Source organism: Coregonus clupeaformis, chromosome 31 (assembly GCF_020615455.1).
Source record: "Coregonus clupeaformis isolate EN_2021a chromosome 31, ASM2061545v1, whole genome shotgun sequence".
Lineage (NCBI taxonomy): Eukaryota > Metazoa > Chordata > Actinopteri > Salmoniformes > Salmonidae > Coregonus > Coregonus clupeaformis.
This window is the reverse complement of record NC_059222.1, coordinates 28,964,342-28,989,737: the sequence shown is the minus strand read 5'-3', so window position 1 is coordinate 28,989,737 and position 25,396 is coordinate 28,964,342. Positions and strand designations below refer to the sequence as shown.

At 46.1% G+C, this 25,396-nt stretch overlaps 1 protein-coding gene across 1 annotated transcript in view; it reads left to right on the top strand.

Moving 5' to 3' along the window:
- Positions 1 to 25,396, top strand: part of dnah9 (dynein, axonemal, heavy chain 9) — a 126,206-nt gene that overhangs the window by 62,034 nt on the left and 38,776 nt on the right. The window contains exons 53-63 of the mRNA XM_041858703.2: positions 1,864 to 1,968; positions 2,177 to 2,332; positions 4,158 to 4,388; positions 5,133 to 5,327; positions 6,075 to 6,194; positions 6,745 to 6,933; positions 7,220 to 7,455; positions 7,817 to 7,939; positions 8,195 to 8,399; positions 23,236 to 23,400; positions 25,140 to 25,280. Of these exons, the coding sequence (XP_041714637.2) occupies positions 1,864 to 1,968; positions 2,177 to 2,332; positions 4,158 to 4,388; positions 5,133 to 5,327; positions 6,075 to 6,194; positions 6,745 to 6,933; positions 7,220 to 7,455; positions 7,817 to 7,939; positions 8,195 to 8,399; positions 23,236 to 23,400; positions 25,140 to 25,280 (1,866 nt within the window). The remainder of the gene's footprint in view (positions 1 to 1,863; positions 1,969 to 2,176; positions 2,333 to 4,157; positions 4,389 to 5,132; positions 5,328 to 6,074; positions 6,195 to 6,744; positions 6,934 to 7,219; positions 7,456 to 7,816; positions 7,940 to 8,194; positions 8,400 to 23,235; positions 23,401 to 25,139; positions 25,281 to 25,396) is intronic.

Below are 25,396 nucleotides of genomic sequence, written 5' to 3'. Positions count from 1 at the left end.
CAGAGGGTTTGGTCTTGTAAAAACACACAGAGATTCTATTAGTCGATAACAGATTCATTATGTGTGTGGAATATACACTTTGATTTCTGCTAGTAATACGTTAGCAGTGTGCCAAAAATGATCAACAATACAGCCTTCCTTCCTGTCATCACAGATATCATACAGTGAGGGGAAAAAAGTATTTGATCCCCTGCTGATTTTGTACGTTTGCCCACTGACAAAGACATGATCAGTCTATAATTTTAATGGTAGGTTTATTTGAACAGTGAGAGACAGAATAACAACAACAAAATCCAGAAAAACGCATGTCAAAAATTTTATAAATTGATTTGCATTTTAATGAGGGAAATAAGTATTTGACCCCTCTGCAAAACATGACTTAGAACTTGGTGGCAAAACCCTTGTTGGCAATCACAGAGGTCAGACGTTTCTTGTAGTTGGCCACCAGGTTTGCACACATCTCAGGAGGGATTTTGTCCCACTCCTCTTTGCAGATCTTCTCCAAGTCATTAAGGTTTCGAGGATGACGTTTGGCAACTCGAACCTTCAGCTCCCTCCACAGATTTTCTATGGGATTAAGGTCTGGAGACTGGCTAGGCCACTCCAGGACCTTAATGTGCTTCTTCTTGAGCCACTCCTTTGTTGCCTTGGCCGTGTGTTTTGGGTCATTGTCATGCTGGAATACCCATCCAAGACCCATTTTCAATGCCCTGGCTGAGGAAAGAAGGTTCTCACCCAAGATTTGACGGTACATGGCCCCGTCCATCGTCCCTTTGATGCGGTGAAGTTGTCCTGTCCCCTTAGCAGAAAAACACCCCCAAAGCATAATGTTTCCACCTCCATGTTTGACGGTGGGGATGGTGTTCTTGGGGTCATAGGCAGCATTCCTCCTCCTCCAAACACGGTGAGTTGAGTTGATGCCAAAGAGCTCAATTTTGGTCTCATCTGACCACAACACTTTCACCCAGTTCTCCTCTGAATCATTCAGATTTTCATTGGCAAACTTCAGACGGGCCTGTATATGTGCTTTCTTGAGCAGGGGGACCTTGCGGGCGCTGCAGGATTTCAGTCCTTCAGGGCGTAGTGTGTTACCAATTGTTTTCTTGGTGACTATGGTCCCAGCTGCCTTGAGATCATTGACAAGATCCTCCCGTGTAGTTCTGGGCTGATTCCTCACCGTTCTCATGATCATTGCAACTCCACGAGGTGAGATCTTGCATGGAGCCCCAGGCCGAGGGAGATTGACAGTTATTTTGTGTTTCTTCCATTTGCGAATAATCGCACCAACTGTTGTCACCTTCTCACCAAGCTGCTTGGCGATGGTCTTGTAGCCCATTCCAGCCTTGTGTAGGTCTACAATCTTGTCCCTGACATCCTTGGAGAGCTCTTTGGTCTTGGCCATGGTAGAGAGTTTGGAATCTGATTGATTGCTTCTGTGGACAGGTGTCTTTTATACAGGTAACAAGCTGAGATTAGGAGCACTCCCTTTAAGAGTGTGCTCCTAATCTCAGCTCGTTACCTGTATAAAAGACACCTGGGAGCCAGAAATCTTTCTGATTGAGAGGGGGTCAAATACTTATTTCCCTCATTAAAATGCAAATCAATTTATAACATTTTCGACATGTCTTTCTCTCACTGTTCAAATAAACCTACCATTAAAATGATACTGATCATTTCTTTGTCAGTGGGCAAATGTACAAAATCAGCAGGGGATCAAATACCTTTTTCCCTCACTGAATAAGGCATGTGAAACTCTGCTCTCCACCTGTCACAATCACAGATAGAAGAATCAACCAAACCTTAACCCTGACCTCTGTGACCTTTGCCATGACCTCTGCCATCTCCTATTCTCTCCTGTGATAGGTGGATGACCTGAAGGCCAAGTTGGCCGCCCAGGAGGTGGAGCTCAAGCAGAAGAACGAAGATGCTGATAGGCTGATCCAGGTGGTCGGTGTGGAAACAGAGAAGGTGGGTGCTACTGTTAAACATTGGTGGTGGTGGGTGGGTTGAGTTCCCCTTATCAACCCTTAAACAATGTATTGTAAAGTGCTTTTAGCATCTGGATATTGCAATCCAAATTTTATAAAGCATTATTGTGAATCACTTTGAGACTTTGTGAGAAGCATTGCTGTATACTACAATAATTCCTACATCCTTTTCTATGATCTATGACCAGATGTCAAAGGAGAAGACTGTGGCGGATGAGGAGGAAGAGAAGGTGGCAGCCATAGCGGTGGTGGTCACAGGGAAACAGAGAGACTGTGAGGAGGACCTGGCCAAGGCTGAACCAGCCCTCATAGCAGCACAGGAGGCCCTCAACACTCTCAATAAGGTGCACACTCATGCATGCACACATAAACACGCTGCTGGCACCCGCCCACCCGACTAGAATCACTACTCTCGACGGGTCTGACCTAGAGTATGTGGACAACTACAAATACCTAGGTGTCTGGTTAGACTGTAAACTCTCCTTCCAGACTCACATTAAGAATCTCCAATCCAAAGTTAAATCTAGAATCGGCTTCCTATTTCGCAACAAAGCCTCCTTCACTCATGCTGCCAAACATGCCCTCGTAAAACTGACTATCCTACCGATCCTTGACTTCGGCGATGTCATTTACAAAATAGCCTCCAACACTCTACTCAGCAAATTGGATGTAGTCTATCACAGTGCCATCCGTTTTGTCTCCAAAGCCCCATACACTACCCACCACTGTGACCTGTACGCTCTTGTTGGCTGGTCCTCACTACATGTTCGTCGTCAAACCCACTGGCTCCAGGCCATCTATAAATCACTGCTAGGCAAATCCCCGCCTTATCTTAGCTCATTGGTCACCATAGCAGCACCCACCCGTAGTATGCACTCCCAACAGGTATATCTCACTGGTCATCCCCAAAGCCAACACCTCCTTTGGCCGCCATTCCTTCCAGTTCTCTGCTGCCAGTGACTGGAACGAATTGCAAAAATCTCTGAAGCTGGAGACTCTTATCTCCCTCACTAACTTTAAGCATCAGTTGTCAGAGCACCTTACCGATCAATGCACCTGTACACAGCCCATCTGAAATTAGCCCACCCAACTACCTCATCCCTATATTGTTATTTATTTTGCTATTTTGCACCCCAGTATCTCTATTTACACATAATCTCTTGCACATCTATCATTCCAGTGTTAATACTAATTGTAATTATTTTTCACTATAGCCTATTTATTGCCTTACCTCCATAACTTGCTACATTTGCACACACTGTATATATATTTTCTGTTGTATTTTTTTACTTTATGTTTTGTTTTACCCCATATGTAACTCTGTTGTTGTTTTTATCGCACTGCTTTGCTTTATCTTGGCCAGTTCGCAGTTGTAAATGAGAACTTGTTCTCAACTGGCTTACCTGGTTAAATAAAGGTGAAATAAAATTAAAAAACACACACGAATACACTCACATTTTGCAACCTTATGGGTTTCATTTTCAGTAGATCAGATTTGAAATGCAATTATGATATTTTCCTAAAAATTTACTAAAATCTTCACAGCTCAATGTCCAGCAGTCTCTTACAATCTAGCCCTCTAGCCGTTCTCTGTTGGTTTTATATGAGAGAGCTGTGGGATTCACTAAACACCTGAGTGGTTTAAGGTGTTCTGTGTTCACCCAACCAGAACTGACATCTCTTTCCCAGCTAGGCTCCAGCTAGGCTACCCTCTCTAAAGACTCCAATTAGTATTCCCTGTTGTCTTCTTCTTCAAGTCAGCACACTTTTCCTCTTTTTATAAACCTATTTTTTTTTCTAGAATGCCCTGACTGAACTGCTGATTAATTGCTGATAACTACTTTATTGAAAAGTGTATTTACTATGACTGTGATATGTGGTTGTCTCCCCTATCTTAAGATGAATGCACAAACTGTAAGTCACTCTGGATAAGAGCATCTGCTGAATAACTAAAGTGTCATATAAATGTAACTGTAGTCCTTTGAATGAAATCCAGTTTTTCCTCTGCACTGAATAACCTGGCAGAGTGGAAGTCCTTCAAGTGCATTCCAGTTTTTCATTCATCTCTGTCATTGCCTCTATCCCTCCTTCTCATTTTTCATAATAGCCTGGTCAAGCTGAAGTCCTGCAAATGCACTCTCCTTTTCATCCCTCCATCTCTCCCTCCAGAACAACCTGACTGAGCTAAAGTCGTTTGGTTCTCCTGTGGTGGCTGTGACCAACGTGACCGCTGCGGTCATGGTTCTGATGGCCCCGGGTGGTCGGGTTCCTAAGGACCGTAGTTGGAAGGCTGCCAAGGTGATGATGGCCAAAGTAGATGCCTTCCTGGACTCACTGGTCCACTTCAACAAGCAGAACATCCCAGAGCCCTGCCTCAAGGCCATACAGCCCTATCTACAGGTAGAGTACAGCCACACAGCCTTGCCTACTGGTAGAGTGCAGTCACACAGCCTTGCCTACTGGTAGAGTGCAGTCACATAGCCTTACCTACTGGTAGAGTACAGTCATACAGCCTTACCTACTGGTAGAGTACAGTCATACAGCCTTACCTATTGGTAGAGTACAGTCATACAGCCTTACCTACTGGTAGAGTACAGTCATACAGCCTTACCTACTGGTAGAGTACAGTCATACAGCCTTACCTACTGGTAGAGTACAGTCATACAGCCTTACCTACTGGTAGAGTACAGTCATACAGCCTTACCTACTGGTAGAGTACAGTCATACAGCCTTACCTACTGGTAGAGTACAGTCATACAGCCTTACCTACTGGTAGAGTACAGTCATACAGCCTTACCTACTGGTAGAGTACAGTCATACACAGCCTTACCTACTGGTGCAGTCACACAGCCTTACCTACTGGTGCAGTCACACAGCCTTACCTACTGGTAGAGGGGCAACCAGATAAAAAAATATATATATTTAAGGGAATTTGTTTGAGAATAATTCAGTGACGATAGTATCACATTATTGTGATACTTTATTAAACCTTATTTTGAGTGTTTAATCTGTTGAGAGTACACAAGAACTCAACATGCAATACCAGTTATACTTACCAGCTTGCATAACCTCGGACATGATGTCAAGCAGCACATTTTAATTGAATGTGTTAATCGTGTCCCTCCACCCCATCCCACTCTGCAGGACCCAGAGTTCCAGCCCGAACTAGTGGCCTCTAAGTCCAACGCTGCGGCGGGCCTCTGTTCCTGGGTCCTAAACATCGTCAAGTTCTACCAGGTGTTCTGTGAGGTGGAGCCCAAGAGACAGGCTCTGAGCAAGGCCAACGCTGAGCTGGCTGCAGCCCAGGAAAAACTTACCGTCATCAAGACCAAGATCAACGTGAGTTAACCTAACACTGATCATGTTGAATCTGATTTAGAAACAGTGCTTAGGTTTGGTTTTATAGTCCACTATATCATGGTATCAGAATTCACATGGCCAAAATATAATTAATCTAATTACCTAATAATAAATAGTATGTTTCTTTAAAGGAGTATAAAATACATGTATTAAGTTCTATTTAGAGGCTGTTATATGCGTCAATAAATACATCTCAAGATGACAATCCCAATAGCAGTAAATAATAGCTGTGAGTCAATGGCCTATTGTGCATTTTACATTCAGACCCTCATCCTCTCAGCAGCCTCCATGCAGCCTCTCTTTATGAAGTCAGATCATGTAGCAGCCGCCTTGCTGCCTGCCAACGTCCAACCCTGAAGAGTTGCTAGTTTAGACTCTAATAAGTTCAAAATCCACTTTTTTCCGCCTGTCATTTGTTCAGCCGTCAGCCAAAGCATTTGTGTAGAAAGTCACTCCTGAGCCAGGGGGAATTAGCAAACCTCAGTCTAATCTAATATGAACCTGTGTGTCTCCACTAATGAATTGTTTTGTCCTTGTAATAACTGCCTCCGTATGCCTAATAAATCCTTTGTGGAGATTGATCACTTTTCGGCAACTTTCAGAAAACTGTGGAAGTTTTGTTTCATCCGGAGTAGCTTGTCATTGGGTAACGAGCGTTTAGATAATTTGAAGTTTTTTCTGTCAATTTACCAAGCAATCTCTCTCTCTCTCTTCTCTGTGTGACAGCACCTTAATGAGAACCTGGCCAAGCTGACAGCCAAGTTTGAGAAAGCCACGGCCGACAAGCTCAAGTGCCAGCAGGAGGCTGAGTCCACCGCTCGCACCATCTCTCTCGCCAACCGCCTGGTGAGTGGGCCAGACACACACACACACATACGCAGATACACTTACCTCGGGGAATACACATCTCCTGCTGATCATTTTCAGTAAGGAGATGTGTTGTGTTGACAGTGTGAGGATGATAATCTACATTATCCACTTGATGAGAGACAGGCCAACAAAGGAATAAAGTGATCAGCATTTTCTAAAAGTTACAAACAACATTGTAATCATTATTGCTAAGTTAAGCTTATTATTTCTGAACCAGCTGTGTTCTATAACTTTATCACACTTCTATTCATTGATGTTAATGTAATTAAGACAGGCTACTGACGGTATACTTTTATTGAGTCTGCAGCTAGCAGGGTGCAGTGTGGGTAATCAATGTCACTCAGGGCAGAATGCTAATTATAGAGCCTTAACTTTTACTTTTGTGTTAATCATGCCTTGGTATCAATATGAGATTTGCATGAAAATTCAAGCTACATACAGTATGTTGGATTCTTGAATTGTGATCTGTCCTGTCTCACTCAATGGTTATGTGTCATGTCGTGTCACATTGTGTTGTGGTCTGTAGGTGGGTGGTCTGGCGTCGGAGAACGTGCGTTGGGCGGAGGCGGTGGAGAGTTTCAGACGTCAGGAGAGGACTCTGTGTGGTGACGTCCTCCTCATCACAGCGTTTGTCTCCTACCTGGGATACTTCACTAAGCGCTACCGACACCAGCTCATGGACAACACCTGGAGACCATACCTCAGTCAGTTACAGGTGGGAGAACACACACACACAGCCATATGCACACACACACACATAAAATCAACATTTCTGTTTTCACACCATTGTAAAAGTGTTTACCATTCAGCTAATGAAGGTCCCGATAAGCAGCTGATGAATAGAACCAGGTGTGTTAAATCAGGGCCGGACCAAAAGCCTGCACACCCAGTGAATCTCCAGGACGAGGGTTGTCCACCAGTGATCCATGTCATTTCGATGCCTGTGGCTTCCATGCTAGTTACTAACCGTCGTCCCCCATCCCACCTCCCCTCTCTCCCAGGTGCCCATCCCAGTAACCCCCGACCTGGACCCTCTGACCATGCTGATGGACGACGCTGACATCGCGGCGTGGCAGAACGAGGGCCTGCCGGCCGACAGGATGTCCACGGAGAACGCCACCATCCTCACTTCCTGCCAGCGCTGGCCCCTCATGGTGGACCCCCAGCTACAGGGCGTCAAGTGGATCAAAAACAAATACGGAGAGGATCTACGCGTCATCCGCATCGGACAGAGAGGGTGAGTCACAAGATGGCAGCTGTTCTGTATAGAGTTTTTGAAGAGGGTATATAATGGGCTCTCCTTAACAATCTTAATACCATAATTGCCTCTTCTATTGGGCAGAGTGGGTGAGAAAGACTTACTCAGAATCACTTCCTGGTTTAATGAATTGCTATAACGATGTAGATGAAATATATTCTTCAATGAAATTTCCACATCATTACCCATCACCGATAGTGCAGGAGACGGTTCAACAAGCACAGTACAAAAAGTCCATAAAATATTGGGTAAAACTGATTAAGGCACAGTAAAGCTCTTCAAGTGACAGTAAAACTCCTATTCACGGGTCTGTGTTGAATTCTGTGTGTGTGTCTCTCAGGTATCTGGACTCCATAGAGAGCGCTCTGTCTGCTGGTGATGTGGTTCTGATTGAGAACCTAGAGGACACTGTAGACCCTGTTCTAGGGCCACTACTGGGGAGAGAAACCATCAAGAAGGGCAGGTGCATGACTCTTTAAGTGACTTCCGAAGCATTTTCCATAAAATCTGATATCTGCTTTAAAATAAACATGTCAGCCAGTTCCAGTAGGCTGAATCCTACCATGAGATGTGCATACCTACCTTGAACTGTCACTGTCATCATAAATTGAAGCGAGAAGTTCATTGACACATTTGAAGTTTGGATTTATCCTAGTACAGCATGACTTCAATCATCACACCTCCAACTCCTCTCCTCTCTCCATCTACCTCTCCTCAGGTACATAAAGATAGGGGACAAGGAGTGTGAGTACAACCCCAGCTTTAGACTGATTCTCCACACTAAGCTGGCCAGCCCACACTACCAGCCCGAGCTCCAGGCCCAGTGTACCCTAATGAACTTCACTGTGACCAGGGACGGTCTGGAGGACCAGCTACTGGCTGCAGTGGTCAGCATGGAGAGACCCGACCTGGAGGAACTCAAGGTGGGGTACAGTTACCGTTTCACCTTAGTCTATGGTGATGGTTGTTAGCTAGGTTTCCATCCCCCTCCACACATTTTTTTCAAGGGAATTATGAAATATTTACACAAAAAAGATTGCAGAAGAGTGTTTCCTTCAAATTGACTGGATGGTTTTGTCACAAAAACTGTTGCGATAAATAGCTAACTTGCCCAATCTCGTCTTGGTGCATGCTCTCTAGACAACAGTTCACTGATAATGTGGAGAGGGTAGTTTCCATGATGAAATATGGATAAGAGCAAGATCATTTTTAGTTGATAATTGGCAGCCAATCAATACCCTCAATATTTATTGGAAATTTGCATCAAGCTCATCACCGTCCATCACTTAACCACCATGTGAAGTTCATAACTTATTTCATCTGCCTAAAAACTCTTCATGCTTTTCCACATCATGGTGGAAGGACAACACAACATATCATGGCGTGAATTCAAGTTTACTTCAATGTGATGGTTATTATATAAATATTGGCAAGTGAAAGTGTTTCTACCGCAATTGTCACAATCTATTTCACCACACTAAATCGATCCATCTAGCGTATTTTGTGTTGTCAACATTAGGACATTTTTCCAACAAATGTGCTGTTTCCATCAGGCCTGTCTGGAGTTTTTATTTCATTTTCGTCCGCATAAAATGGTTGGATGGAAACATGGTTATTGTGTGGTGAACGTTCTGGCACAAAATGGTTGGATGGAAACATGGTTATTGTGTGGTGAACGTTCTGGCACAAAATGGTTGGATGGAAACATGGTTATTGTGTGGTGAACGTTCTGGCACAAAATGGTTGGATGGAAACATGGTTATTGTGTGGTGAACGTTCTGGCACAAAATGGTTGGATGGAAACATGGTTATTGTGTGGTGAACGTTCTGGCACAAAATGGCCACTGTGGCTAACATGGAGAGACAATTTATTGAACCAAAAGGGATCTGAGATAGGAATTCTAGTACCACCTCCTTTACGTGCTTGAAGCTTTGGTCTTCCTTCTCATTCAACTGTTACTGTATGACGAGCATACATTACTATAAGTGGGGAATCAACAGTGAGGATAGGAACATATGGTCTGGCTCTCCCTCGGGTATTGAAAGGAGCTCGAGACATTTACCAGTCAGACACTCAAACCAGTCAGGTTTCATTTAGTCTTCAGATACCATCAGAGAGTTAACACTGTCAAGAGTTGAGCAGGGTTTGAGGTCTCTTCTCCTCAGGTGTAACTAACGACAGATTCATCAACACAGCCTCTCATCATTATCTCTCTCCTCTTCTTTTAACTAAGTTTTAACATCACAAGCGGCAGCATTAGAGCCCGCGGCAGCGAGCTCTTTGATTCCAAAAACAATCGTCAGACGCTTTGATTAGCGAGACGTTAAGTGGAAGGGTGATAATTATTGGGCTCTGGGTCCATCACTTAGAGAATATTGTGTGTGTGTGTGTGTGTGTGTGTGTGTGTGTGTGTGTGTGCGCGCACATACGTCTGTCTGGTTTCGTCACTTAACTAGCCTCATCAACTGCATCTTAATGAGCAATTACTCAGCATTGTAATAATAATGTCAGTAAACCTGTAGCTTCAGTAACAACTAAGCATTACATCTCAAATGACACCCTATTCCCTACGCAAGTAGTACACTATTTCTGACCAGAGTCAATGGGATGCTACCTTGAACTGTGTCCCAAAATATCACCCTATTTTGTATACAGTGCATTATATTTAAACTTCATCCTCTGGTTGGGAATAGGGTGTCATTTAAGACAGTGGAGCTACAGGGAATAGGGTGTCATTTGGGATGCAGGCTTGCCTTCCAGCGTTGAAGGTAATGAGAGTGGAGGGTTGTTACGTAGGGAGAGAGAATGGCCGACATGCAGTATGTGAATGCAGGTAATTGGAAGAATGGTCTTGATTAAAGCCAAAGGCACTTAATGATGCCACATGCTCACAGCATCGACGACAATCAGGAACGGCTTTGTGTCCACGGCCGTTAGATGTGGATGGCCTGAAGCATTTAGACAGGACAGTCACTGAAACACTGCTACTATCACCATCTCTATCCATCCCTCGCTTGAAGTAATACACACACACTCAAGCACACATGCGCACACACACTGTCGTAATCTCCCTATCTCTTTCCCTCCCTCTCTCCCTCTCCCTCTCCTTCTCCCTCCCTCTCTCTCTCACCATTAAACCAAACCAGAAACCCATATCAGAAAGCCCAACTTTACTCAGAAACACATTCGGCTGATGGCAGTGTTTTGGGAGAGATCAGGAACTCTGATAATTGTAAAACTCAGTCAGCGGAGTGGAGATTTACTGTAGCAATGATTCTATTTACGTCCAGATGATTTCATTCAGCCTGCTGCTTGTTTGCATTGGGCCTCTGTAGGGAGGGTTTAATCAGACCTGTAGACTTTCATCATCTGAGGACAAATCAGCATTTTTAATAACTGGAAAACACACATGCACGCGCGCACACACACACACACACACACACACACACACACACACACACACACAGATGGGCACACACAAACAGAGGTGGGGCACACACACACAGAGAGAGAGATGGGCACACACACACACAGAAGGGCACACACACAGACAGAGATGGGCACGCTCACACAGACGGACACACACAGATGGACACACACACACACACACACACACACACACACAGATGGACACAAACACACACACACACACAGAGATGGGCACACACACACACACAGATGGGCACACACACAGAGATGGGGGCACACACACATACTGGCACACACACACACACACCGATTGACACACACAAACATAAACACACACACACACAGAGATGGACACACAAACACAAACACACACAAAACGGCAGTGTAATGTTAAGCCGCCTGTGTGTCCCCTCAGCAAAACGCAGCAGAGAAGTGAAATGTGATTTAATGAAGCTTGTTTAATTAGCATTTCATGGAGAGGAGGAGGAAGAGGAGGAAAAAGAGGGGAAGGAAAAGACGTGATGTGGAACTCTTATCTTTTTAATTAACGTTAAAAGTTAAGCGGGGTAAACGCGTGGCTAACCCTGCACCTGCTATCCAAACAATTCCCAGTAGAATTTGTTTATTTGGTCATAACCTGTTCTGTGTTCCCCAGTAAACAACACATTTCCTCTCTGCTGACTGATAACATTCACTGTACTGATAGGAGCCTGTAAATGGAGCCTGTCTATCGACCTGTTTATTGTCTCTGAATAAGCTTCCTGTCATTATTCCTCTAATGAGTTTAGAGTTTAGCTACTGAGCTGAATAGGATAGTTTGGATACTGAATGCTGATTGGTTGATAGGCATTAGTTATTCATGATAATCAACGGGTAATAATATAATATATGCCATTTAGCAGACCCTTTTATCCAAAGCAAATTAGTCATGCAAGCATACATTTTATATACAGGTGGTCCTGGGATTCGGACCCACTACCCTGGCATTATAAGCGCCATGCTCTACCAACTAAATTACAAAGGACCATAATGCCTGAGAACAGTTCAATTTGAAATATTCACTGTCCCATAGCACAGCCAGGCAATTCATAAACTTTATCTCCACTGGAATAAAGCATCTAGAGATGTTATTTCCCATTGCTTCTTGCCAACATTAGATTTTTCAACAGCAGGGGTTTGTATAAACCTTGCTCCGCTTCGCGTTCGCATCACGCCTAAGAACAGCCCTTAGCTGTGTGCTATTCTCAATAATCCATGGGTTCTCTTGCCTTATTGCCTAATGAACTCATCCAAAGTCCAGTTAAGAAGTGTCAAATGTCAACACTCCATTTTCAGAGAGGGGTTCATGAGGGGACACCCATAGAAACCCCCTAACGATTCTAATAACGGCCTCCCACTCTGGTGCAGTGATTTTGTGTGTGTGTGTGCGTACATGAGTGTGTGTCTGACGCAGCCTAGGAGAGAGGGAGAGCGGGAAAGACATATCCGTTTTCCAAATTGCCTCACCAGGGCTGTTCACTGGCTCTCAGTAATCGTTTGCATAAAATGAGAGATGTATTATCTCCTTTTAATCCCAATTAGGGATTTCTGCTGACTGGTTAATTGTTTGTTTTTCCCAGGCCGGGTAATTACGTGAACAATATGCCGACTGAGAACTAAACATTAATAACTGACTTATTATTAGAAATTGGGGGTGTTTTGATGTGGAGAGCTTTGCCCTCGTACAGTGGAAAGAGAGGAGAGACAGAGAGAGAGAGGAGAGGAGAAGGTCATGAAGTGGACTCACAGGGCAACCTGCCTCACTTGAACCCCTCCTCCAATTATACATGTACTTGTTTCTCTGTCACGAACGTTGAGAGACGGGTTGGACCAAGGTGCAGCGTGAAAAGCGTACATGTTTATTCACCCAATAAACATACAAACCAAAACAAGAAACAACGTAACGTGAAGTCCAAAGGGCTATACAAATACCAGCCTAAACAGGAACAAGATCCCACAATACACAATAGGCAATGGGCTACCTAAGTATGATCCCCAATCAGAGACAACGAGCGACAGCTACCTCTGATTGGGAATCACACTCGGCCAAACCTAGAAATACACATCTAGATCCTAAACATAGAAATTCTAACATACAGTGAGGGAAAAAAGTATTTGATCCCCTGCTGATTTTGTACGTTTGCCCACTGACAAAGACATGATCAGTCTATAATTTTAATGGTAGGTTTATTTGAACAGTGAGAGATAAAAACAAAACAATCCAGAAAAACGCATGTCAAAAATGTTATAAATTGATTTGCATTTGAATGAGGGAAATAAGTATTTGACCCCTCTGCAAAACATGACTTAGTACTTGGTGGCAATACCCTTGTTGGCAATCACAGAGGTCAGACGTTTCTTGTAGTTGGCCACCAGGTTTGGCCACTCCAGGACCTTAATGTGCTTCTTCTTGAGCCACTCCTTTGTTGCCTTGGCCGTGTGTTTTGGGTCATTGTCATGCTGGAATACCCATCCACGACCCATTTACAATGCCCTGGCTGAGGGAAGAAGGTTCTCACCCAAGATTTGACGGTACATGGCCCCGTCCATCGTCCCTTTGATGCGGTGAAGTTGTCCTGTCCCCTTAGCAGAAAAACACCCCCAAAGCATAAAGTTTGTTTGACGGTGGGGATGGTGTTCTTGGGGTCATAGGCAGCATTCCTCCTCCTCCAAACACGGCAAGTTGAGTTGATGCCAAAGAGCTTGATTTTGGTCTCATCTGACCACAACACTTTCACCCAGTTCTCCTCTGAATCATTCAGATGTTCATTGGCAAACTTCAGACGGCCCTGTATATGTGATTTCTTGAGCAGGGGGACCTTGCGGGCGCTGCAGGATTTCAGTCCTTCAGGGCGTAGTGTGTTACCAATTGTTTTCTTGGTGACTATGGTCCCAGCTGCCTTGAGATCATTGACAAGATACTCCCGTGTAGTTCTGGGCTGATTCCTCACCGTTCTCATGATCATTGCAACTCCATGAGGTGAGATCTTGCATGGAGCCCCAGGCCGAGGGAGATTGACAGTTATTTTGTGTTTCTTCCATTTGCGAATAATCACACCAACTGTTGTCACCTTCTCACCAAGCTGCTTGGCGATGGTCTTGTAGCCCATTACAGCCTTGTGTAGGTCTACAATCTTGTCCCTGACATCCTTAGAGAGCTCTTTGGTCTTGGCCATGGTGGAGAGTTTGGAATCTGATTGATTGCTTCTGTGGACAGGTGTCTTTTATACAGGTAACAAGCTGAGATTAGGAGCACTCCCTTTAAGAGTGTGCTCCTAATCTCAGCTTGTTACCTGTATAAAAGACACCTGGGAGCCAGAAATCTTTCTGATTGAGAGGGGGTCAAATACTTATTTCCCTCATTAAAATGCAAATCAATTTATAACATTTTTGACATGCTTTTCTCTGGATTTTGTTGTTGTTATTCTGTCTCTCACTGTTCAAATAAACCTACCATTACAATTATAGACTGATAATTTCTTTGTCAGTGGGCAAACGTACAAAATCAGCAGGGGATCAAATACTTTTTTCCCCTCACTGTAGATCCTCACGCCCTGACCAAACCAACTACAGACAACCGGCCTCTGAAGGCCACGGCGTGACAGTACCCCTAAACAACACCCCGTGACAGTACCCCCCCCCCAAAGGTGCGTACTCCAGCCGCACCAACCTGACTCATTAGGGGAGGGTCCCTTGTGGGCATTCCTCCTCGGAGGCGGATCCGGCTCCGGGCGTGACGACCTCTCCCTCTCTGCCTCCCCGTTGCGCCCCTGGTCTGGACCTCGGCGCGATACTTCCCCTCTCCTTCCTCCCACGATGCACCAAGCCCTGTCTGGACCCTGGTGTGGGAGACCCCGAACCTGGAGAGGGGCTGACGTCTGGTCCTGGATCGGCAATCCCCCCACGATGCACCAAGCCCTGTCTGGACCCTGGTGTGGGAGGCACCGACCCTGGAGAGGGGCTGACAACTGGGTCTGGAGTGGAGCCGCTGACCGGAGCTGAACTGGACCCCGGTGGAGCGGACTGCTCTGGCTCCGGAGTGGATCCGCTGACCGGAGCTGGACTGGGCACCGGTGGAGCGGACTGCTCTGGCTCCGGAGTGGAGCCGCTGACCGGAGCTAGACTGGGTACCGGTGGAGCGGACTGCTCTGGCTCCGGAGTGGAGCCGCAGACCGGAGCTGGACTGGGCACACGCACCACAGGTCTGGTGCGAGGAGCAGGCACGGGTCGTGCCGGACTGGAGACACACACCACTGGTTTGGTGCGAGGAGCAGGCACGGGCCGTGCCGGACTGGATACACGCACCACTGGTTTGGTGCGGAGAGCAGGTACGGGCCGTGCCAGACTGGATACACGCACCACTGGTTTCTCGCGGGGAGCAGGTACGGGCCGTACTGGACTGGATACAAGCACCACAGGTCTGGTGCGAAGAGCAGGAACGGGCCGGGCCGGACTGGGAACACACACCACTGGCCTGGTGCGGGGAGCAGGAACGGGCCGGGCCGGACTGGGAACACACACCACTGGTTTGGTGCGAGGAGCAGGAACGGGCCGTACTGGACTGGATACACGCACCACAGGTCTGGTGCGAAGAGCAGGAACGGGCCGGGACGGACTGGGAACACACACCACTGGTTTGGTGCGGGGAGCAGGTACGGGGCGTACCGGGCTGGCGACAGGCACCACTGGTTTGGTGCGAGGAGCAGGCACGGGCCGTGCCGGACTGGATACACGCACCACTGGCTTGGTGCAGGGAGCAGGTACGGGCCATACTGGACTGGTGAGGCGCACTGGTGACACAGTGCGTAGAACCGGAGCAGGATATACTGGACTCTGGAGGCGTACTGGAGGTCTGGAGTGTACAGCTGGCACAACCCGTCCTGGCTGGATGCCCACTTCCGCACGGCATGTGCGGGGCGTTGGCACAGGACGCACTGGGCTGTGAACGCGCACTGGCGACACAGTGCGTAGGACTGGCGCAAGATATACTGGACCGTGAAGGCGCACTGGAGACCAGGAGCATTGAGCCGGCACAACCCGTCCTGGCTGGATGCCCACTTTCGCACGACACGTGCGGGGCGTTGGCACAGGACATACTGGGCTGTGAATGCGCACTGGCGACACAGTGCGTATCTCCGCATACCTAGTTTCCTCTATGAACACACGCTCCTTCTGTTGCCTGACAAGCTCCTCTCTCCTTGCCTCCAATACTTCCTTCTCCCTTTGAGCCTCCTGTAGCGCCTCCCTCTGAACGGATAACTCCTGCTCCATCTGATCTAAGAGCCCCCGTAACGTGGTGGCCTCCTCTCTCAGACTCTCGATCCACAGGTCTTGGAGGACCTCTAAAATAGCGGCCTCCTCCTCTCTAGTCAGCCCTTTCACGGCCTCCTGCTGCCTCGTCGTCCACCCCTGAGCCCCCCCCAAAACAAATTATTGGGGCTGCTTCTCGGGCTTCCTTTTCGGCCGGCACCGTTGATGTCGCCGTTGATCCTCTCCTACTAGGGCTTCCTTCTTCATTGCCTTACCGTAACGGATGGCCTCCTCCTCTGTGATTTTCCCCCAATCGAGGAGGACATCTACCAACGTAGCTTCCCATTGAGTACCAGGCGTTTGCTCCTTCTGGGCACGCTGCTTGGTCCTCTTGTGGTGGGATCTTCTGTCACAAACGTTGAGAGACGGGTCGGACCAAGGTGCAGCGTGAAAAGCGTACATGTTCATTCACCCAATAAACATACAAACCAAAACAAGAAACAACCTAACGTGAAGTCCAAAGGGCTATACAAATACCAGCCTAAACAGGAACAAGATCCCACAATACACAGTAGGCAATGGGCTACCTAAGTATGATCCCCAATCAGAGACAACGAGCGACAGCTGCCTCTGATTAGGAATCACACCCGGCCAAACCTAGAAATACACATCTAGATCCTAAACATAGAAATTCTAACATAGATCCTCACACCCTGACCAAACCAACTAAAGACAACCGGCCTCTCAAGGCCAGGGTGTGACATTCTCTAATTATGTACCTCCAATTACACTGCTCAAAAAAATTAAGGGAACACCTAAACAACACAATGTACAGTGGGGGAAAAAAGTATTTAGTCAGCCACCAATTGTGCAAGTTCTCCCACTTAAAAAGATGAGAGAGGCCTGTAATTTTCATAATAGGTACACGTCAACTATGACAGACAAAATGAGAAGAAAAAAATCCAGAAAATCACATTATAGGATTTTTAATGAATTTATTTGCAAATTATGGTGGAAAATAAGTATTTGGTCAATAACAAAATTTTCTCAATACTTTGTTATATACCCTTTGTTGGCAATGACACAGGTCAAACATTTTCTGTAAGTCTTCACAAGGTTTTCACACACTGTTGCTGGTATTTTGGCCCATTCCTCCATGCAGATCTCCTCTAGAGCAGTGATGTTTTGGGGCTGTCGCTGGGCAACATGGACTTTCAACTCCCTCCAAAGATTTTCTATGGGGTTGAGATCTGGAGACTGGCTAGGCCACTCCAGGACCTTGAAATGCTTCTTACGAAGCCACTCCTTCGTTGTCCGGGCGGTGTGTTTGGGATCATTGTCATGCTGAAAGACCCAGCCACGTTTCATCTTCAATGCCCTTGCTGATGGAAGGAGGTTTTTCACTGAAAATCTCACGATACATGGCCCCATTCATTCTTTCCTTTACACGGATCAGTCGTCCTGGTCCTTTTGCAGAAAAACAGCCCCAAAGCATGATGTTTCCACCCCCATGCTTCACAGTAGGTATGGTGTTTGGATGCAACTCAGAATTCTTTGTCCTCCAAACACGACGAGTTGAGTTTTTACCAAAAAGTTATATTTTGATTTCATCTGACCATATGACATTCTCCCAATCCTCTTCTGGATCATCCAAATGCACTCTAGCAAACTTCAGACGGGCCTGGACATGTACTGGCTTAAGCAGGGGGACACGTCTGGCACTGCAGGATTTGAGTCCCTGGCGGCGTAGTGTGTTACTGATGGTAGGCTTTGTTACTTTGGTCCCAGCTCTCTGCAGGTCATTCACTAGGTCCCCCCGTGTGGTTCTGGGATTTTTGCTCACCGTTCTTGTGATCATTTTGACCCCACGGGGTGAGATCTTGCGTGGAGCCCCAGATCGAGGGGAGATTATCAGTGGTCTTGTATGTCTTCCATTTCCTAATAATTGCTCCCACAGTTGATTTCTTCAAACCAAGCTGCTTACCTATTGCAGATTCAGTCTTCCCAGCCTGGTGCAGGTCTACAATTTTGTTTATGGTGTCCTTTGACAGCTCTTTGGTCTTGGCCATAGTGGAGTTTGGAGTGTGACTGTTTGAGGTTGTGGACAGGTGTCTTTTATACTGATAACAAGTTCAAACAGGTGCCATTAATAATGGTAACGAGTGGAGGACAGAGGAGCCTCTTAAAGAAGAAGTTACAGGTCTGTGAGAGCCAGAAATCTTGCTTGTTTGTAGGTGACCAAATACTTATTTTCCACCATAATTTGCAAATAAATTCATTAAAAATCCTACAATGTGATTTTCTGGATTCTTTTTTCTCAATTTGTCTGTCATAGTTGACGTGTACCTATGATGAAAATTACAGTCCTCTCTCATCTTTTTAAGTGGGAGAACTTGCACAATTGGTGGCTGACTAAATACTTTTTTCCCCACTGTAACTCCAAGTCAATCACACTTCTGTGAAATCAAACTGTCCACTTAGGAAGCAACACTACATTTCACATGCTGTTGTGCAAATGGAATAGACAACAGGTAGAAATTATAGGCAATTAGCAAGACACCCCCAATAAAGGACTGGTTTTGCAGGTGGTGACCACAGACCACTTCTCAGTTCCTATGCTTCCTGGCTGATGTTTTGGTCACTTTTGAATGCTGGCGGTGCTTTCACTCTAGTGGTAGCATGAGACGGAGTCTACAACCCACACAAGTGGTTCAGGTAGTGCAGCTCATCCAGGATGGCAGATCAATGCGAGCTGTGGCAAGAAGGTTTGCTGTGTCTGTCACCGTAGTGTCCAGAGCATGGAGGCGCTACCAGGAGACAGGCCAGTATATCAGGAGACGTGGAGGAGGCCGTAGGAGGGCAACAACCCAGCAGCAGGACTGCTACCTCCGCCTTTGTGCAAGGAGGAGCAGGAGGAGCACTGCCAGAGCCCTGCAAAATGAACTCCAGTGTGTCTGCTCAAACGGTCAGAAACAGACTCCATGAGGGTGATATGAGGGCCCGACGTCCACAGGTGGGGGTTGTGCTTACAGCCCAACACCATGCAGGACGTTTGGCATTTGCCAGAGAACACCAAGATTGGCAAATATCGCCACTGGCGCCCTGTGCTCTTCACAGATGAAAGCAGGTTCACACTGAGCACATGTGACAGACGTGACAGAGTCTGGAGACGCCGTGGAGAACGTTCTGCTGCCTGCAACATCCTCCAGCATGACCGGTTTGGCGGTGGGTCAGTCATGGTGTGGGGTGGGGTGGCATTGCTTTGGGGGGCTGCACAGCCCTCCATGTGCTCGCCAGAGGTAGCCTGACTGCCATTAGGTACCGAGATGAGATCCTCAGACCCCTTGTGAGACCATATGCTGGTGCGGTTGGCCCTGGGTTCCTCCTAATGCAAGACAATGCTAGACCTCATGTGGCTGGAGTGTGTCAGCAGTTCCTGCAAGAGGAAGGCATTGATGCTATGGACTGGCCCGCCCGTTCCCCAAACCTGAATCCAATTGAGCACATCTGGGACATCATGTCTCGCTCCATCCACCAACGCCATGTTGCACCACAGACTGTCCAGGAGTTGGCGGATGCTTTTGTCCAGGTCTGGGAGGAGATCCCTCAGGAGACCATCCGCCACCTCATCAGGAGCATGCCCAGGCGTTGTAGGGAGGTCATACAGGCACGTGGAGGCCACACACACTACTGAGCCTCATTTTGACTTGTTTTAAGGACATTACATCAAAGTTGGATCAGCCTGTAGTGTGGTTTTCCACTTTAATTTTGAGGGTGACTCCAAATCCAGACCTCCATGGGTTGATAAATTTGATTTCCATTGATAATTTTTGTGTGATTTTGTTGTCAGCACATTCAACTATGTAAAGAAAAAAGTATTTAATAAGATTATTTCATTCATTCAGATCTAGGATGTGTTATTTTAGTGTTCCCTTAATTTTTTTGAGCAGTGTATATACAGTATGTCCTTGACACCATTGTTGTTACTGATTTGAAACACATTGGCATGTAATTGTTTTGGGACCAACTAGAATCAATCACCCAACCAGGTTACAACTAAGAAGCGATCAGTAGAAGAGCAAGAAGACTGTGCAGGAAAGTTTTTTGGATGAAACGACAGAAGGCCAAGCAGAGCGAAGGACAACGAAACAAGGGTCCTGTCTATCTTTGAAAAGTGAACGTTTTGTTGTACCCTGGCGTTTTAAAACAAAGGGTGTTAAAAACAAAGCGTTGAGGCTTTCTCAGAGGGCCAGGTTCACCTCTCCCATATGGTGTGCGATGATTAATACCCCTTAATCCAGGCCATGTGCGGGCATTGTGGTCAGGTATTCAGGAGTGCGTTTGTGTATGCCTCGGCCTGTCTGTTTGTGTGTGTTCGTGCCTTTTGTGTGTGTGCGTGCGTGTGTGTGTGTGTGTGTGTGTGCGTGTGTGATCCGTCCAGCATCTGTCGGTGTGTTTGTGTTTGTTTGGTTTACCATCAAAGCCAGTGGATCCTGCAGCAGCATCGACTCTCATCAGACGGCAGCAGGGTGGTGGAAGTCTGTTGCCCGCTGCTTGATGTCCTCAGCCCTGAGAAGAAGACATTCTAATCCACCCCAGAGCATCCTCTTCATCTGTCCAGATAGCCTATGCAGAGACTATTGATTGCTTCTGCCTTTGAGGCATCCTTCAGTATGCCTGCGCTGAATTAAGCCCCCACCACCACCTTTTTAATGTGTGTTTATCTACCACCTACAGTAATTAGTGGGCCACACGTAGTTCAACAGTGTTTCTAATCAAACATTTATTTTTATTTTCTTTCACCTTTATTTAACCAGGTAAGCCAGTTGAGTGATATTCATCCCTATCGCCTGCGAGTGAGTGATAGTCTTCATCCCTCTCTCCCTCCCTCTAGGGCTGTGGCGGTCATTACATTTTGTCAGCCGATAATTGTTTCACCTTTATTTAACCAGGTAAACCAGTTGAGAACAACTTCTCATTTACAACTGCGACCTGGCCAAGATAAAGCAAAGCAGTGCGATAAAAACAACAACAACACAGAGTTACATATGGAATAAACAAAATGTACAGTCAATAACACAATAGAAAATATATATACAGTGTGTGCAAATGTAATAAGTTATGGAGGTAAGGCAATAAATAGGCCATAGTGCAAAATAATTACAATTTAGTATTAACACTGGAGTGATAGATGTGCAGAAGATGATGTGCAAATAGAGATACTGGGGTGCAAATGAGCAAAATAAATAACAATGTAAATAACAATATGTGGATGAGGTAGTTGGGTGGGCTAATTACAGATGGGCTGTGTACAGGTGCAGTGATCGGTAAGCTGCTCTGACAACTGATGCTTAAAGTTAGTGAGGGAGATAAGTGACTCCAGCTTCAGAGATTTTTGCAGTTCGTTCCAGTCATTTGCAGCAGAGAACTGGAAGGAATGGCGGCCAAAGGAGGTGTTGGCTTTGGGGATGACCAGTGAGATATACCTGCTGGAACGCATACTACGGGTGGGTGTTGCTATGGTGACCAATGATCTAAGATAAGGCGGGGATTTGCCTAGCAGTGATTTATAGATGACCTGGAGCCAGTGGGTTTGGCGACGAATATGTAGTGTGGGCCAGCCAACGAGAGCGTACAGGTCACAATGGTGGGTAGAGTATGGGGCTTTGGTGACAAAACGGATGACACTGTGATAGACTACATCCAATTTGCTGAGTAGAGTGTTGGAAGCTATTTTGTAAATGACATCGCCGAAGTCAAGGATCAGTAGGATAGTCAGTTTTACGAGGGCATGTTTAGCAGCATGAGTGAAGGAGGCTTTGTTGCAAAATAGGAAGATGATTCTAGATTTAACTTTGGATTGGAGATGCTTAATGTGAGTCTGGAAGGAGAGTTTACGGTCTAACCAGACATGTAGGTATTTGGTGTTATATATTTAAGTCAGACCCGCCGAGAGTAGTGATTCTAGTTCTAGTCGGGTGCAAGCAGCGTTCGATTGAAGAGCATGCATTTAGTTTTACTAGCGTTTAAGAGCAGTTGGAGGCCACGGAAGGAGTGTTGTATGGCATTGAAGCTCGTTTGGAGGTTTGTTAACACAGTGTCCAATGAAGGGCCACATGTATACAAAATGGTGTCGTCTGCGTAGAGGTGGATCTGAGAGTCACCAGCAGCAAGAGCGACATCATTGATATACACAGAGAATAGAGTCGGCCCGAGAATTGAACCCTGTGGCACCCCCATAGAGACTGCCATAGGTCCAGACAACAGGCCCTCCGATTTGACACATTGAACTCTATCTGAGAAGTAGTTGGTGAACCAGGCGAGGCAGTCATTTGAGAAACCAAGGCTATTTAGTCTGCCAATAAGAATGCAGTGATTGACAGAGTTAAAAGCCTTGGCCAGGTCGATGAAGACGGCTGCACAGTACTGTCTTTTATCGATCGCGGTTATTATATCGTTTAGGACCTTGAGCGTGGCTGAGGTGCACCCATGACCAGCTCGGAAACCAGATTGCATAGCGGAGAAGGTACGGTAGGATACGAAATGGTCGGTGATCTGTTTGTTAACTTGGCTTTCAAAAACTTTCGAAAGGCAGGGCAGGATGGATATAGGTCTGTAACAGTTTGGATCTAGTCCATGACTATCGTCCAACCCTGGCCAACCCATCGCCTTTGGTGACTCGTTTACCTCACGGAACTTTCAAGGTTTGCCAAGGATAAAATACAATAGACTAGAACTTTACTGTCCACCCTGAGAGCGACATTAGCATTTGGCTTCACCTCACGAGCTAGAGGATAACCCCAGGTCAGCCTCTACGGAAGAGAGAGGATTTGTTTTAATGGCTGACCTTTACGCCTCTCTCTGTTCTGTCATTTTGTGTTTCGGTTCTTTATCTGGGTTTCTTTGAGTTTGGTAATCTTACCTTTTTGACCCTTGTGTGTAGTTTCTCTGTGTATGTTACTCCAATGTTTTATTTCCTCTGTGTTTTAGTCCAATCTTTATTTGCCATTTTGTTTATTTCTGTCTGTATGTTACTGTAGTCGAACCTGACGAAGCAGCAGAATGGTTTTAAGATCACGTTGAAGACCCTGGAGGACAACCTGCTGTCCCGTCTCTCCTCTGCCTCAGGGAACTTCCTGGGAGACACAGAGCTTGTGGAGAACCTGGAGATCACCAAACGCACTGCCGCAGAGATAGAGGAGAAGGTATGGTTCTCTCTCTTTTATTATCTATATTTCCTTCTTTGTCTGTTTTTGAGTCTGTCTGTCTGTCTCTCTTTCTCTCTCTCTCTCATCTCTGTGGAATAGCAGAAGAGGAGAAGATGGTTTTGGAGTTTAGGATGATTTGAGTTAATATTGGAGCGGGTCCAGGTTGAAATATTTATGAGTATGAAAGCCTGCGGTACACTGCCATTAGGGTTTAGCTTGTACATAAACTGATTTGATGGGAGGGGGAACCTATGCTCTCTGACGTACAGTACGCAGAGGTACGACAAAGCTAGACGTCTGCTCTCAATTCTACTGTAAACCCTGAGCAAGTGGGGACGTCGTAGATCTGCACCTTTTCGGAAAGATCTCACTCTATATCTCCCTCTTTCCCTCTCGGTTGCTCTCTCTCCTCCCCTCCATCTCTCCCCGACTCACTCCCCCCTCTCTCTCTTTCTGGCCCTCACTTTCTCTCTCTCTCTCTCTCTCTCTCTCTCTCTCTCTCTCTCTCTCTCTCTCTCTCTCTCTCTCTCTCTCTCTCTCTCTCTCTCTCTCTCTCTCTCTCTCTCTCTCTCTCTCTCTCTCTCTCTCTCTCTCTCTCTCTCTCTCTCTCTCTCTCTCTCTCTCTCTCTCTCCCTACAAATTAGGAGCTATTAGCAATGGTACTTAATTAACCTTTTACTGCAGTGGGCTAAATCAGGGTCACACAGTGTTTCTTGGTAGTCTTAAACAAATCTACATTAAAACAAAATGGTTATGGGCTTAAAAAAAGACACCTGTACCATGTCAGATATAGAGTTGAAATGTATTACATTTTGAGTTTGCATCCCAATATTACACTTTATATACATCACAGTAGACTGGAATATTACAAAACCGTTTGACATAGAAACACCAGATTTTCCACCAAAAAAACAAAAACGTTGAGTTATGAAAAATATGAATAACATTCCAGCTATGAGGCCACTAGAGTGTGATTTGGTCATTTGACGGCAGGAAAGAGTAATCTCCACACTGATGCAGAGCCTCCTGCTCACAGCTTACTGTACTCGCTTACTGCATTTACATTTTACATTTAAGTCATTTAGCAGACGCTCTTATCCAGAGCGACTTACAGTTAGTGAATACATTTTTTTTTATACTGGCCCCCCATGGGAATTGAACCCACAACCCATTGCTCTATCAACTGAGCTACATCCCTGCCGGCCATTCCCTCCCCTACCCTGGACGACGCTGGGCCAATTGTGCGCCGCCCATGAGTCTCCCGGTCGCGGCCGGCTGCGACAGAGCCTGGATTCGAACCAGGATCTCTAGTGGCACAGTTAGCACTGCGATGCAGTGCCTTAGACCACTGCGATCGAAACGTTGGCACAATCACAAATATTGAAACTTGGCAAGTGAGCAGTAGAAAAGCTCTTCATTAGTGACTCATTAGGCTCAAGGACACCACTTAGAGACTGAGATGTGAGAGTGGATTCCTTTACAAAGTGCCACTACTTTGGTAATACTGGTATGTTCAGTAAATGTGTGGCAACATATTTTTCACCTTCTCTATAGGCATGTTGAATTGGATGGCTGCTTTGTTCAGTTGGATATTATGTTATTGTACTCGCTGTTATAATTTGCTATAATTTCCCTGGCTGGTGAATGAGTCCTGTGTGTGTTTTACGTGCCTTTGTGTGTGTATTTACGTGAGTGTTTATGTGTGTGTGTGTGTGTTTGCTGTGTGTGTATTGCAGGTGAAAGAAGCCAAGGTGACTGAGGCCAAAATCAACGAGGCGCGGGAGCACTATCGGCCTGCGGCAGCCCGAGCCTCCTTATTGTACTTCATAATGAACGACCTCAATAAGATCCACCCAATGTACCAGTTCTCTCTCAAGGTACACCCACCTCTCTATTGACCTGACCTGTTATTGACACTCCCTAGTGAGCGCACACACACACACACACACAGTTCACTGTTCTCTCTCTCTAGATACGTTGTTTAATAACCCAC